We start from the raw sequence: 16,650 nt of genomic DNA, 5'->3' as shown, positions 1-16,650 counted from the left end.
GGATAGAAAGTATCTTTGAAGAGGTAATTGCTGAAAACTTCCCCAATCTGGGGAAGGAGATAGTCTCTCAGGCCATGGAGATCCACAGATCTCCCAACACAAGGGACCCAAGGAAGACAACACCAAGACATATAGTAATTAAAATGGAAAAGATCAAGGATAAGAACAGACTACGAAAAGCAGCCAGAGAAAGAAATAAGGTCACGTATAAAGGAAAGCCAATCAGGCTAACATCAGACTTTTCAGCAGAAACCTTGCAGGCCAGAAGGGAGTGGCATGATGTATTTAATGCAGTGAAGCAAAAGGGCCTTGAACCAAGATTACTTTATCAGGCAAGATTATCATTTAAATTTGAAGGAGGAATTAAACAATTTCCAGATAAGCAAAAGCTGAGAGAATTTACCTCCCACAAACCATCTCTGCAGTGTATTTTGGAGGGACTGCTATAGATGGAAGTGTTCCTGAGGTTTAATAGCTGTCACCAGAGGTAATTAAACCACAGTAAAGAAAGTAGAACAGCTAATTACTAAGCAAATGAAAAATTAAACTAACTATCCCCAAAGTCAATCAAGGGATAGACAAAGAGTACAGAATATGATACCTAATATACAAAGAGGAGGAGGAAGAAAAAGGAGGAGAAACAGAAAAGAACCTTTAGATTGTGTTTGTAATAGCATACTAAGTGAGTTAAGTTAGACTCTTAGATAGTAAGGAAGTTAACTTTGACCCTTTGGTAACCACAAATCTAAAGCCTGCAATGGCAATAAGTACATACCTATTGATAATCACCCTAAATATAAATGGACTGAATGCACCAATCAAAAGACATAGAGTCAATGAATGGATAAAAAAACAAGACCCATCTATATGCTGCCTACAAGAGACTCACTTTAAACCCAAAGACATACACAGACTAAAAGTGAAGGGATGGAAAAAGATATTTCATGCAACTAATAGGGAGAAAAAAGTAGGAGTTGCAGTACTTATATCAGACAAAATAGATTTCAAAACAAAGAAAGTTACAAGACACAAAGAAGGACATTACATAATGATAAAGGGGTCAATCCAACAAGAAGATATAACCATTATAAATATCTGTGCTCCCAACACAGGAGCACCTACATGTGTGAAAGAAATACTAACAGAATTAAAAGGGGAAATAGAATGCAATGCATTAATTCTAGGAGACTTCAACACTCCACTCACTCTGAAGGACAGATCAACCAGACAGAAAATAAGTAAGGACATAGAGGCACTGAACAACACATTAGAACAGATGGACCTAACAGACATCTACAGAACTCTGCATGCAAAAGCAGCAGAATACACATTCTTAAGTGCACAGGGAACATTTTCAAAATAGATCATATACTAGGCTACAAAAAGAGCCTCAGTAAATTCAAAAAGATTTAAATTGTACCAACCAGTTTCTTAGACCACAAAGGTATGAAACTAGAAATAAATTACGCAAAGAAAATGAAAAATCCCACAAACACATGGAGGCTTCACAACATTCTCCTAAATAACCAATGGATCAATGACCAAATAAAAACAGAGATCAAGCAATATATGGAGAAAAATGACAGCAATAATTCAACACTGCAAAATCTGTGGGACACAGTGAAGGCCTTGCTAAGAGGAAAGAATATCGCAATACAGGCCTACCTCAGGAAAGAAGAACAATCCAATTTGAGCAGTCTAAACTCACAATTAATGAAACTAGAAAAAGAACAACAAATGAGGCCCAAAGTCAGTAGAAGGAGGGACATAATAAAGATTAGAGCAGAAGTAAATAAAATTGAGACGAATAAAACAATAGAATCAATGAAAGCAAAGCTGGTTCTTTGAGAAAGTAAACAAAATAGATAGAACCCTAGCCAGACTTATCAAGAAAAAAAGAGAGTCTACACACATAAATAGAATCAGAAATGAGAAAGGAAAAACCACTACAGATACCTCAGAAATAAAAGAATTATTAGAGAATACTATGAAAAATTATATGCTAACAAACTGTGTAACCTAGAAGGAATGGACTACTTTCTAGAAAAATACAACCTTCCAACGCTAACCAAAGAAGAAACAGAAAATATAAACAGACCAATTACCAGGAATGATATTGAACTGTAATCAAAAACCTACCTAAGAACAAAACTCCTATACCAGGTGGCTTCACTGCTGAATGTTATCAAGCATTTAGTGAATACCTAATACCTGTCCTCCTTAAAGTTTCCCAAAAAATAGAAGAGGAGGGAATACTTCCAAACTCATTCTATGAGGCCAGCATCACTCTAATACCAAAAAAGACACCACAAAAAAAAGAAAATTACAGACCAATATCCCTGATGAACATAGATGCAAACATACTCAACAAAATATTAGCAAACCGAATTCAAAAATATATCAAAAGGATCATACACCATGACCAAGTGGGATTCATCCCAGGGATGCAAGGATGGTACAACATTCGAAAATCCATTAACATCATCTACCACATCAACAAAAAGAAAGACAAAAACCACATGATCATCTCCATAGATGCTGAAAAAGCATTTGACAAAATTCAACATCCATTCATGATAAAAACTCTCACCAAAATGAGTATAGAGGGGAAGTACCTCAACATAATAAAGGCCATTTATGACAAACCCACAGCCAACATTATACTTAAGAGCGAGAAGCTGAACGCTTTTCCTTTAAGATCGGGAACAAGACAAGGATTCCCACTCTCCCCACTTCTATTCAACATAGTACTGGAGGTCCTAGCCATGGCAATCAGACAACACAAAGAAATAGAAGGCACCCAGATTGGCAAGAAAGAAGTTAAACTGTCCCTGTTTGCAGATAATATGATATTGTACATAAAAACCCTGAAGAATCCACTCCAAAAATACTAGATCTAATATCTGAATTCAGCAAAGTTGCAAGATATAAAATTAATACACAGAAATATGTTTCATTCCTATACACAAATGATGAAGTAGCAGAGAGAGAAATCAGGAAAACAATTCCATTCACAATTGAATCAAAAACAATAAAATACCTAGGAATAAATCTAATGAAGGAAGTGAAAGACCTATACTCTGAAAACTACAATGCACTCATGAGAGAAATTAAAGAAGATACCAATAAATGGAAACACATCCCGTGCTCATGGATAGGAAGAATTAATATTGTCAAAATGGCCATTCTACCTAAAGCAGTCTATAGATTCAATGCAATTCCTATCAAAATACCAACAGCATTCTTCAATGAACTAGAGAAAATCATCCTAAAATTCATATGGGACAACAAAAGACCTCAAATAGCCAAAGCAATCCTGAGAAGGAAGAATAAAACAGGGAGAAGTATGCTCGCTAACTTCAAGCTTTACTACAAAGCCACAGTAATCAAAACAATTTGGTACTGGCACAAGAACAGACCCATAGACCAATGGAACAGACTAGAGAACCCTGATATAAACCCAACAACATATGGTCAATTAATATATGATAAAGGAGCCATAGACATACAATGGGGAAATGACAGCCTCTTCAACAACTGGTGTTGGCAGAACTGGACAGCTACATGCAAGAGAATGAAACTGGTTTATTGTTTAACCCCATACACAAAAGTAAACTTGAAGTGGATTAAAGACTTGAATGTAAGTCATGAAACCATAAAACTCTTAGAAGACAACATAGGCAAACATCTCCTGAATATTAAGCATGAGCAACTTCTTTCTGAACACATCTCCTTGAGAAAGGGAAACAAAAGCAAAAATGAACTCATAGGACTACATCAAACTAAAAAGTTTCTGTATGGCAAAGGACATCATCAGCAGAACAAAAGGCATCCTACAAGGAGTTAACATCCAAAATATATACAGAACTTACACACCTTAACACCCAAAAAACAATTAACCCGATTAACAAATGGGTAGAGAATATGAAGAGAGAGTTCTCCAAAGAAGAAATTCAGATGGTCAACAGACACATGAAAAGATGCTCCACAACACTAATCATCAGGGAAATGCAAATTAAAACCACAATGAGATATCCCCTCACACCCGTAAGCATGGCCAGCATTGAAAAGACTAAGAACAACAAATGCTGGCGTGGATGCGGAGAAAGGGGAACCCTCCTAACACTGCTGGTGGGAATTTAAGCTAGTTCAACGATTGTGGAAAACAATATGAAGTTTCCTCAAAAAACTAAAAATAGAAGTACCATTTGACCCAGGAATCCCACTTCTTGGAATTTACCCAAAGAATACAACTTCTCCAATTCAAATGTTTATCACAGCACTTTTTACAATAACCAAGATATGGAAGCAACCTGAGTGTCCATCAGTGGTTGAATGGATAAAGAAGAGGTGGTACATACACAAAATGGAATGCTATTCAGCCATAAGAAAGAAGCAAATCCTACCATTTACAACAACATGGATAGAGTTGGTGGACATTATGCTCAGTGAAATAAGCCAGGCAGAGAAAGACAAGTGCGAAATGATTTCTCTCATTTGTGGAGTATAACAATGAAGCAAAACTGATGTAACAAAATGGTGGCAGACTCAGAGACTCCAAGAAAGAACTAGTGGTTACCAAAGTTGAGGGGTGTGGGAGGGCAGGTGGGGAGGGAGGGAGAAGGGGATTAAGGGGTATTATGTTTAGTGCACATGATATGGAGGATCACGGAGAGAACAGTGTAGCACAGAGAAGACACATAGTGAATCTGTGGCATCTTGCTGCACTGATGGACAGTGACTGCATTGGGGTTATGGGTGGGGACTTGATAATATGGGTAAGTTTAGTAACCACATTTATTTTTTTGATGTGAAGCCTTCTGAAGAGTATATATCAATCATACCTTAATAAAAAAAATACATGTGTATATATCCCCTCTTGTTACACCCAAATGGTAGCATGATACACACTTTTGCCATTTGCTTTTTCATGTAGCTATATATCATAGTGATCTTCATAAGTCAATACATAAAGCTCATTCTTTTTGATTTTTTTATTCTTTGGCTTTATTATAACTAATAGTCAATTACAAACAATGCTGTAGTGTTTATGCACATATGTGTAAGTAGATGTATAGGTCAAATTCTTGACTCCAAGGGTCCACACATTTAAACTTCTGATAGAAATTATACATTGCCCTTTTAGTGTCACCCTCCAAACAATGTCTATATGTACCTGATTCTTCACACACATATTACATTTTTTAATTTTTGCCAATCTGACAAATGAAGGATAGTTTTTTAGTTTGGTTTTAATTTACATTACATTTATTATGAATCCCCTTGAGCACCATTTCATGTTTGAAAAATCACTGTTGAAAAACATGTAATTTTTTTTCAGTGAATTTTCTGTTTATGTTCATTAGCCATGTTTTGGGGTTTTTATCCTTCGTGACTTATGAGTGTCTGTGCATATGAGAAATTCAACAAAGTTTTTTTTCAAATTTGTGGAAGCTTTTCCTCTATTTCTTATTTTTGGCTTTGTTCATTGAATTTTTGCCATGCAGAAACTTTAAATTTTTATATATATGTATATTAATTTTTTCTTTCATGGCCTCTGGTTCTTGTTGACTTACTCAGAAGGGTTTTTCCTACTTTGAAATTATGTATTTTAAATTCCTGCATGTTTTCTTGTAGTATTTAAGTTCTCAAATCCTCTGTCCTCAGGACCCCTTACACTCTTTACACTTTTTAGGCTATATCTACTGATTACTGTTATTCAATTAGAAATTGAAATGAGAAATTTCAAAAATACAAGTTCATTTAAGAGTAGCAGTAGTAGCTTCATTACATATAAACAGATATGACATGTTTTTATAAAGTAATAATTTTCTAAAGCAAGAAAAGTTAGAACGGAATTGTTTTACATTTTTTCAAATCTCTGTCTTGTTTAGTAAACAAAAAAGTTCTTAAAGGCATTTCTGTATTCAGTCAGTTTTGACATGTTTTAGTGGAAGTATATGAAGAAATTCCAACTTCATAGAGTAAAGTTGGAAAATCCAGATGTATAGTTGGAAATCCAAATGTGTAGTTGGAAAAAGACATATTAGTGGCTTTTTCAGATAATTGTGGATGTTCTTCTTTGATACACTTAACTTGACAAGTGGTATAATCTCTTATAGGTTAGTTGCAGGGTGGCATCTGAAACCGTATTGATGAACTTTTTGCATTCTCTTATGTTCAAATCTTGGTCTGTCTTGCACTTTGAGTGGATCTTTTACTCATGTAAGATTTTATACAGTCATGTATTGGTTGTTTGGAAAATACTGGCGCACTGTTGAGTGTGTGGTACAATGCAGTTTAGTTCTAGTGTCACTGCCTTGATTTGTGCTGTGTGCCACCAGTTTTGGCCACCATTGCTTTTGTTCCAGCGGTTCATATGCCAATGCAGTGAAAAAGGCAAAGGATATCTGTATGTTATTATCAAAATAGTGATCCCTTGAAAAGGTCTTAGGGATCCCCTTGAGAATCACTGCTTTAGGGGTTCATTTTTGGCCTTTCTTCTTCCTCCTAATCACTATTTCCAACCCCCACCTTCAAGCATAAACACTAGTATAGATGAGTCTGGCCTACTTCTTGCTTAAATTTACTTGCAAAACTTAATCCATTTGGATTTACTTTAGTGTAAAGAATGAGATAGGGAATTAACCTTTTTTTTTGCTAAATGGCTTGTCATTTGACTTAGCATCCTTTATTTTGAATAGCCTATCTTTTTTCCCGATTGATTTGAAGCACATTATAGTAGATTTCTGGATATAGTGTTCTGTTCCATTATTTAGCCTGTTTATTAATATACTAGTACTGTGCTCTTTGAATTATTATAGCTTTATGTTTTATCATCAAAGCGGAGCTACTCTCCCTTTACTCCTTTTTTCTAAATTTTCCGGGCTTATTTTCATATATTTGCTTGCTTTCTGTCACATATTTTTTGATACATCATTTTAAAGTAATGATACATCACAACACCCCCTATGTATATATTTTCTTGAATAATGAATCAACACTATATATTAAATAAGGTGCCTTTCCACAGAAACACACATAAAACAGGATTGAATATGATCAACTGACAACAATGTTGTGACTAGAGGCTCGTAAGAACCTAACCCTGTATTTCCTTTAGGAGTAACAATTGAGTGTTTACTAATTCAGTGTTGGCAGCAACTTTATAGAACATACCTAATACAAAATAACAAGAGTGGACCATGTATTTTAGTAGGCAAAACTAGTCATAACAAAGATTTTTATTGAAGAAATAGGTGAGAATATTTGATGCTCATTTGTTTCCCTTAGGACAGCAGCGTTCTCGGATGCTGGCAACTCTTTTTAAGGATGAAAGGTGCCAGCAACTTGCTGCTTATGGGATCTTAGAGAAAATGTACTTGGATAGGATCATCAGAGGAAATCAACTTCAAGAATTTGCTGCCATGCTGATGCCTCACCAGAAAGCAACTACAGCTGATGGTAATGATCATGCTTTAAACGTATGTGGTAGTAAATATTTAGGTACGCACTAGTGGAAAGTATGTGAAATGTGAAGCATCTTGATATTTTTCTACAATATTTTTATGTAACACTTGATAAAAGAATATTATATTGACTGAAAATGGGCATCATACCCAGATACGGGTTTGAAGTATAAAAATACCTTTGTTGGAAAGCATTTTGTGGAGTAATGCATTTTTGAGGGAACCAAGGGCAGAAGAATTTTAAACTATGCTTATAGTGCCTGTTTTTTAAAAAGCTCAAACCATTTGATAAGTATCTAAATTTTAAGCATCAGTTTATAACAGAGCATAATTACCCAGTCCTATTTTAGAGCAAAATTTGGCACAGTAGTTTGCCCAGGGTTATTTAGGGTGGAAGTATTGCCAATAAGAATAGAACTTGGTGTCATGTTTCCTAGTTAAGAGATGTATTTGCTTAAGTCAGAGTATGTTTGGCAGGAAAAGAGTTTATAATAGTTGCTTGTTTATAACATCAATTATTTTATGTATGTTTGTCTACAATGATTTAAAAGTGGCTTATAACAACACGCATAGTAATAAAAAATATGGACATAGACCATCAGAAACATGGAAAAGGTCAAGGTAACATGTAGATCTCTTAGACTCACTGCCTTGGATTCAGTGGCATCCTGTATCAAAGAGAATTTAGCTGTAGAGTCACTTATGTAGGGGGTTGGCTGACAGGTGTACACGTCACCTAATCTTGCTGCCTTGAATTGAAGCAGGTCGGTGAAGGGATTATATTGACTGACTCCTATTGAATTTCTTTTAATTGTACTTTAAGAAGCAAACCAGTTGATTATCGCCTTTCTGTCTACAACAGTTATTTTTCCTATAGGATATTATTTATGCAGATCCTCAGGAAAATTCCTTTACAGTCTTAGGATTAGTTGTGATTCTCCTGAGCAGTTGGTTTTTACTTTACTTTATGTAAACACATCATGAGTTGATAACTGATTGGTTTTCTTACTTTGGTTGGCTGCTAGAAAGCTTAAAATTAAATTTGTAGCCCACCTGTAAATAGTGTGTAGGTGTTTGATTGTTGCTATTCATTTTTCTTTTTTACTTTTAAATTTCCTTGTCTTTCGTTCTCTATATTCTTCTGAGCAGCTTTGAATTCTTTATGCAAGAAGATGTGTGACATAAAAACTACATAAATAAGAAAAAGTTTCCAGAATTGATATAGTTGAGCTACAGATATAAGCTTCATTCAGATCATGACTTTCTGGCCATGAAAAAATATGAAAAGATATGTAGTCTTTTCTAAAAAGATAATTATTTTTCTAAAAGAGGGATACTCACTAGGATCATTCAGGATGTAAATGATTCTCAGATTTCTCACATGGGTCTGTAAAGAGGACAGATATTTTGTCTTCTTCCTCTTCCATTTTAGACTTTATTGCTTTCCTTATTTATCTCTTTGGGACAGTTTTGTTTTTTGGCATTATGACCTTAGGCTAGAAATCTTGAGACAGTTTTTTTTTTTTTAATTAGAATTCAGTTGTTTTTATTATAATCCCAGAGTTGTACAGCATTACTGCTAATCTGCTTTCTGCTCTATAGATTTGTGTATTCTGGGCATTTCATATAATGGAATCATATAATACATATCATTTTGCTGGTTTCTTTCATTTTGCATGTTTTCAGGGTTCATCCATGTTGTAGTTTGTATCAATATTTCATTCCTTTTTATTTCCAAGTAATAGTCTATTACATGGATGTACCACATTTTATTTCTTCAGCAGTTGATGGATATACAGGTTGTTTTCACTTTTTCGCTATTGGCTATTAATAATGCTGCTGTGAACATTAAAGATTTTTGTATGGACACAAGTTTTTAATTCTCCTGGGTATATACCTAAGAGTCAAATTACTGAGTCATATAATAACTCTGCATTTATTCTTTTGAAGAGCTGTCAGACTGTTTTCCAATATGGCTGCTCCATATTACATTCCTGCCAGATGTAAGGGTTCCATTTTTTCTGTATTATCGCCCACACTTACTATATGTCTTTTTGATTTAGCCTTCCTAGTGGGTATTAAGTGGTATTTTTTTGTTTTGCTTTGCATTTCCCTGAGGGTTAATGATATTTCTTTGAAGGTGGGAGTTAAAGCACCTTTTCTGTGCTTTATTGGCCATTTGTATATCTTTATCAAACTATTCAGATCCTTTGCCAATTTTTAAATTGTGGTATTTCTCCTTTTATTATCAAATTGTAAGAATTCTTCATAGATTCTAGATATGATCATTATTAGATGATTTGCAAATATTTTCTCCAACTTCCTGTATTTTTTCTTCACCTTTTTGATGGTGTCCTTTGAAACACAAAAGTTTTAAATTTTGGTGCAGTCCAAATTACCTGTTTTTTCTTTTGTTGTTCATAATTTCAGTGTCATATCTAAGAAACCATTGCCTACTCCAAGGTCATGAACATTGGCTCTGTTCTCTTCTGAAGTTTTATAGTTGTAACTCTTATATTTAGATCTTGATTCATTTTGAGTTAATTTTTGTATTGCACTATAAGGTAGGGTCCAAGTTTATTCTTTTGCATGTGTATATCCAGTTGTCTCAGCACCATTTGTTGAAAAGACTTATTTCCCCATTGAATTGCCTTGGCATTCTTGTTGACAATCTATTGACCATAAATGTGAGAATTTGTTTCTGGACTCTAAATTCTATTCCATTATTCTGTAATTCCTGTCCTTGTGCCAGTACCACACTGTTTTGGTATTTTATAGTACGTTTTGAAATCAGGAAATGTGAGACTTCCAACTTTTTTCTTTTTCAAGATTGTTTTGGCTACCCTGGGTCTCTTGAATTTGCATGTGAATAGTAAGATCAGTTTGTCAGTTTTTGCAAAGAAGCCAGCTGGAATTTTGATAGGCATGGCATTGAGTCTATAGGTCAGTTAGGGGAGTATTGACATCTTAATATTAAGTCTTCCTACCATTTATCTAAGTCTTTATATTTGAAAGTTGCTAAAAACTTCATAACTATGTGAGGAAAAAAATTCATAACTATATAAGGTGATAGATGTTAACTACTATGGTAATCATTTCACAATAAATACATATATCAAATCATTATGTTTTACACCTTAAACTAACATAATGTTATTTGTCAATTATACCTCAGTAAAACTGGAAAGAAAAAAATTGGGTGAGCCCAGAAGTCTAACACCTTCAGCTTGGGGCCTTATGTCCAGAACTTTGTTGGGCCTTGTATTACCTCCCTTAAGGGAGGATGCTATGCCTGACCTCTCATGGTTAGCTGGTCCTGCCTTCCAGATATTTCTCACATTTGTCTCAGAGTTAGGTGCTTGTGGAGTGTCCAAAAGAGATGTTTCTGTTAAGCTATATACATTGACTTTATAAAGCTTGCAAAACAGGTGCCATGATTGTTTTGTTGCTGCTTGCTAATAAAAATGTGTGCTAATAGCCAGAAAAGAAAAGTTAATGAATCTGATAGCTACCCTAAGGAAGCACAACCTGAAACCCAAAAGGTTAAATCCATTCAACTAGTTAGTAACTACTTGCTAATCACTCATTTTTTAACATATGTTACTTGTATTTAATTGTATATTCTTCAAACTATATCAAATAAGGCATTTTAAATTTTGATAAGAGGAATAAAGACAATGGTTATGAGTTATTACTTGCCTAGAAATTTTGGGGGGAAAAGGATGAATCTTATAACAGTATAAAACAAGTTTCAAATTTATAACTATTTATATTTAAGGTTCTAGCATCTTGGACAGAGCTGTTATTGAACACAATTTGTTGTCTGCAAGCAAATTATATAATAATATTACCTTTGAAGAACTTGGAGCTCTTTTAGAGATCCCTGCAGCTAAGGTATTTTCTTGTTTTTATACATAAAAAGGAAGTTAAGAGATTAAACCTATTGACATTATGGGAAAATAAAATATATAATTGATAAATATTGGCAACTGCAACAGAAATACACATTAAAAGCCTCAAATAGAAATAAATTATTTGAATGTTAAAATAGTACTGTGATGGTACTTTTTATTTTAATTGTACTTTATGATAAAGTGATCGATCCAGAATGGCAATCTTAAAGGGGTTCCAGGTTATGATACCCATTTTGTGAGAATATCTTTGTTTAGTGTCTGTTTAAATACACTTCATAGTGGTTTCTGATTTCTGATTAACAAGATTCCGATACATGCCTTACTTCTTTTTTCTGCTCTAAGTTGACCCAAAGGTTAAATATTTCATTTCTTTGAGAGAATGGCTATAGTAATACTCCAGGCTAATCTGTTGTAATTTCTGTGCATGATTTAACTTAAGTTGACTGAGTTATTAGGGAATTAATTTCATTCTTAGTCATGATAAGGGTTTGGTAGGTGATGTATATATTCCAATAAAGTTACCAGTAGTATTGGATAAATAAAGTTACCAGGCATATTTCAGGTACCATTTACAAAGCATTCTCTTAATTCTAAATAATAGTAAAAGTAAGCTATCAACCTTACTTTCACCTCACTTGCAAACCTTAAAGTCAAGTAGTTAGGGGTCATATCCCCTTTTATCTGTTAGTGAAATTTTAATTTAAGATTTTCTAACATAATTCCCTTACTTGTACATATTCAATATGCAGTAAGAGAAGTGAAACAATTTGGGAACCAAAACTTAAATTACCATTAAAAGATGCTTTCTTCATAGGCATTGAGGTTTGATCCCTTGCTGAGGCTAAGGGAAGTGAATATATTTTTAACAAGAAATATTAGTCACAGTCTGTTCAGAAATGATTTAGGATTGATTGTGAAGATGGTCAGAATTACTTAAATGACTTAAGTCACAACCCACATAGCAAACATGAACTATGTCTTTAGGAGCTAGGTAGAGGACTTTTTGTTCCCCTTTAGTTGTCTTTTAAATCTTTTCAACTCCCTTTTAAATTTGAAAATCTATTCCTCCTTTCAATTTTTTCTGCAAGAATGCCACTTTCCTAAGAATTTTTGGGATGGTAAACTGTGAAAATTGAAATAGAATAGGAAAACCTTTTTTGTTGTTTTTTTTTTCAGGCATGGATCCCAGTGAGAAGAAAGATAGTTTGGTTTTGAGCAGAGGAAAAAATTGCTAAGAGGGCTGGGTTCTTGTCCAAAATGTCACAAGAAAAACAGATCCCAATTAAAATAATGGGTTGCGCTCATAAAGAATGGGGGCTAAAAATAGGCAGATTTATAAGATTTACTCTTTTAATGAATGTCAAGTGACCACATCTGTAAAGCTTAGTGATGGGTAGCAGACCAAGAGCTTTCAATTCTCTTCTCACATGTGAGTAACTGTAGATATAATTAAAGTTTCAAAGAGTTAATTTTTAAAACTAAAAAACATTTTTTTACAGGCAGAAAAGATAGCATCGCAAATGATAACAGAAGGACGTATGAATGGATTTATTGATCAGATTGATGGAATAGTTCATTTTGAAAGTAAGAGGTTCTGCTTACTTCTGTCATAATGAAATGGCAGTGAACTGTTGTATATTTGTGATTAAGACATGTTGAACAATTTGTTTGCTTATTTTCCAAAGAAGTAATTTAAATAATTTTTATGAACTTACATTCATGAGTACACAATGCAGCCTTGTCTGTGCTGCAGAGAAATCTGAAACTAGAATTGTTGTATCAATTCACTCATTTACTTACCAAACATTTGTTGACTACATACCATGTATCAGGCATGTAGGAATGCCAGTTGCATTTCCTGAGCAGCTAGTTAAACTAATGGAGGCAGACAGATAAATAGATCTCTTGACTCTTTCATTGGCTAATACTTCTTCATCCCCTATTCCCACCTCCTGTACACCCTGGACCTTGCTGTATGCCAGAACCATTCTATTTGTAAAACTCTAATTTGAAATACCCCACTCTCACCATAACCTTTTCTTATCTTTCTAGTGCTCAGTCTCAGTTACTTCTACTTTGATCCTTCCTTGATTGCTTTGGAGCCTCTGGTCCATTGACTTCCTTCCTTCTAATCAGCCCAGCCCTTTTTTTGTCTCTACTACTCTTTATATTCAGCTTGGGTTCCAGGATTATTTCAATTGCTCTTTTACAGGTGCCCCAAAATACTTGCCTAATAGCTTTTTGTTCCAACCATTAACTTTCTGTTTCAGCTCTCCAGCAAAACTTCACCATGAATGAGTCCATTCTCTCTCTTTTCCAGTCCTGTACTGGAGCAGCTAACTAAGGTTGCTGGAGGAGAGTCAGAGCACCAGACAGATAGATGCCTCTGCAGTTAAAGCTCATGGGTCCTCAGCACTTCCTAGGATTCTTGATACATTTGGAATCTAGTCCACTCTTTCCTGCTCTGCATTGCAGATACCATTTTTCTCAGATCTCTGACTTTTCTTCTTCATTCTCAGCAGAAAATTGTTATTTCACAGGAAAAAAAAACTATCGATGTGGAACTTTCCTAACAACTTTATTAGATACATTAATTTATAATTTTAAATATAGATCTAAGTATGTTTTTTCTTTGTGAGGTGATTTGTCTTTCTTTCCAGTTCTTTCACTTGCACTCTGGATCCCTTTTCTGAGCCCTGCCCCTCCCCTGAAAAAAACTTTTAGGAATTTGAGATTAGCCGTTATTTTATCTGTTTTCATCCTTTCTTGCTCTGTTGGCTTCTTTCCATCAATAATAAACATACTCTGGTCTCTCCCATTTTTACAAAAATCCTTTCATTTCAGGCCTCATCTTGTCTTTTCAGCACATCAAATAGGACTGCTTATTCACTTCTTTTTGAACTGTCCTCCCACCCCAACTATTTGACTTCTATCATCTTCTTCACCTGCTTTCCCTCCTACTTCTCCAGGTATTCTTCCTGGCATTTTTATAGATTCTACATCTTTATTAGTGCCTTTAATATTGGAGTTGCTTAGGGCTTATGCTTGGGCCTTTTTGCCTCACTCTACTTAGTTTCCCTAGGGAATCTCATCTGTTCCCATTGATTCAGTTACCATCTCTATGTAGATAGTACCTAGATTTACCTTTCGAGAATAAATTTCTGAGTCTCAGACTCAAAGGCACTAACTACCAGGTGCTCCCCATCTGATTGTTCCATGAGTATCTTAGAATGAACATACCAAACTGAGTTCATTATCTCCTCTCCCGGCCTGCCTCCCGCAACCAGTCAGCAAACACTGCATTGCTCACTTTCTCCAGCATTCCTTGTCCTCTTTGTTGCTGCCCAGAATCCTTTGAATTTTATCTCCCAGGTGTATCTGGAATCCACATACTTACTTCATTTCTCACTGTTACCATCCTACTCTGAACACCCATAACCCCTTTTGGGCTTTAGTATAGCTTCTTAACTTTTTTTCTCACATCTACAATTGCTCCTTTCTAGCCTAGTTGTCCTAGTATATAGTCAGAATGATTGTGATCTTCTAAAAATGCAAAGAAGCAGGGAAAAAAAACAAGTTATTAAATCATGTTAGTCTCTTCTTTTGTACTTACAGAGCCTCCAAAAGATCCTGCCTGATCCTTCATAGCTTTTTCTTTCTAATCCAGCCATATCTTTTTTTTTTAGCACTGTAAATTCCTCTCCACATCAAACATTCTGAAATATCTACTCCTCCCATAACCAACCTCTCCAGCTAGCTTTGTCTCTGTGTCCTAGTTTGAGCAATGTTAAATCAATAATATTTTTTTGACTCCCAGGTTAGGTATGGCTTACTGTTATACGTTCTTAAGAAACCTTGAATTTCTTCTTAGCATTAATCATAATTATATTCATTTCTGTAACTGTTTGTTTAAATGTTCATTCTGCTGCCAAGCTAAGCTTCCTGGTGGTAGATACTAAGTTTCTCTTTTTGTCCGTCGTATATCCAACATCTTTTTTGATGCCTCATCTATTGTAAATTGGGATATAAGTAAGTATTGAATAAACAAACAGTATATAATGAATCATATAGCAGAGGTGTCACCAAGTAAAAGGACTACTTAAATTAATGTATACTAACTTCATAGAGTATGAATTATCTTTTATCATTTTCTTAGATTTAAAAAATTATAATGATAAATATGCTCACAAGAGAAGCACTGCAAGTATTAATGAGGAGTTTATACTATACCTCTGCTTCTACCTTCACTCCTCTAATTCCAGCACCCTGGCATAACTAATATTAATCTAAAATCTTGTGTGTGTTTCTTCTTACTTATAACACATATGTAAAAATATCTAGAGAGCTTTTTCAAAAAGTGACAGTATATATATAAATTCTTTTTATTAAGGTATCATTGATACACAATCTTATGAAGGTTTCACATGAGCAACGTTGTGGTTACTACATTTACCCATATTATCAAGACCCCCCACACACCCCATTTCAGTCACTGTCCATCAGCATAGTAAGATGCTATAGAGTTGCTACTTGTCTTCTCTGTGCTACACTGCTTTCCCCATGACCCCCTACATTATGTGTGCTAATCGTGATGCCCCTTAACTCCCTTCTTCCTCCCTCTCCACCCACCCTTTCCACCCCCTTTCTCTTTGGTAACTGCTAGTCCCTTCTTGGAGTCTGTGAGTCTGCTGCTGTTTTGTTCCTTCAGTTTTGCTTTGTTGTTATACTCCACAAATGAGTGAAGTTATTTGGTACTTGTCTTTCTCCACCTGGCTTATTTCACTGAACATAGTACCCTCTAATTTCATTCATGTTGTTGTAAGTGGTAGGATTTGTTTTCTTACGGCTGAATAATATTCCATTTTATATATGTACCACATCATCTTTATCCATTCATCTATTGATGGACACTTAGGTTGCTTCCGTATCTTGGCTGTTGTAATCCTCCTGCACTAAACAAGGGGGCATATGTCTTTTTGAATCTTGTTTTCTTTGGGTATACTCCTAGGAGTGGAATTCCTGGGTCAAATGGTATTTCTATTTTGAGTTTCTTGAGGAACGTCCATATTGCTTTCCACAATGGTTGAACTAGTTTACATTCCCACCAACAGTGTAGGTGGGTTTCTTTTTCTCTGCATCCTGGCCAGCATTTGTTGTTCCTTGTCTTTTGGATGTTGGCCATCCTAACTGATATGAGGTGATATCTCATTGTGGTTTTAATTTGCATTTCCCTGATGATTAGCTATGTGGAGCATCTTTTCATGTGC

General features: G+C 34.9%; 1 protein-coding gene across 2 annotated transcripts in view; it reads left to right on the top strand.

The window, feature by feature from the left end:
* COPS4 (COP9 signalosome subunit 4) overlaps window positions 1–16,650 on the top strand; it is a 46,565-nt gene that overhangs the window by 26,892 nt on the left and 3,023 nt on the right. Inside the window, exons 7-9 of one of the 2 annotated variants that reach the window (XM_017675388.3) lie at window positions 7,294–7,464; window positions 11,248–11,363; window positions 12,883–12,967. In XM_017675388.3, the coding sequence (XP_017530877.1) occupies window positions 7,294–7,464; window positions 11,248–11,363; window positions 12,883–12,967 (372 nt within the window). The remainder of the gene's footprint in view (window positions 1–7,293; window positions 7,465–11,247; window positions 11,364–12,882; window positions 12,968–16,650) is intronic. The other variant, XM_017675389.3, reaches the window with a different exon arrangement.

This window comes from Manis javanica, chromosome 5 (genome assembly GCF_040802235.1).
Source record: "Manis javanica isolate MJ-LG chromosome 5, MJ_LKY, whole genome shotgun sequence".
NCBI classification, from domain to species: domain Eukaryota; kingdom Metazoa; phylum Chordata; class Mammalia; order Pholidota; family Manidae; genus Manis; species Manis javanica.
This window is presented reverse-complemented; position numbering and strand designations above follow the sequence as displayed.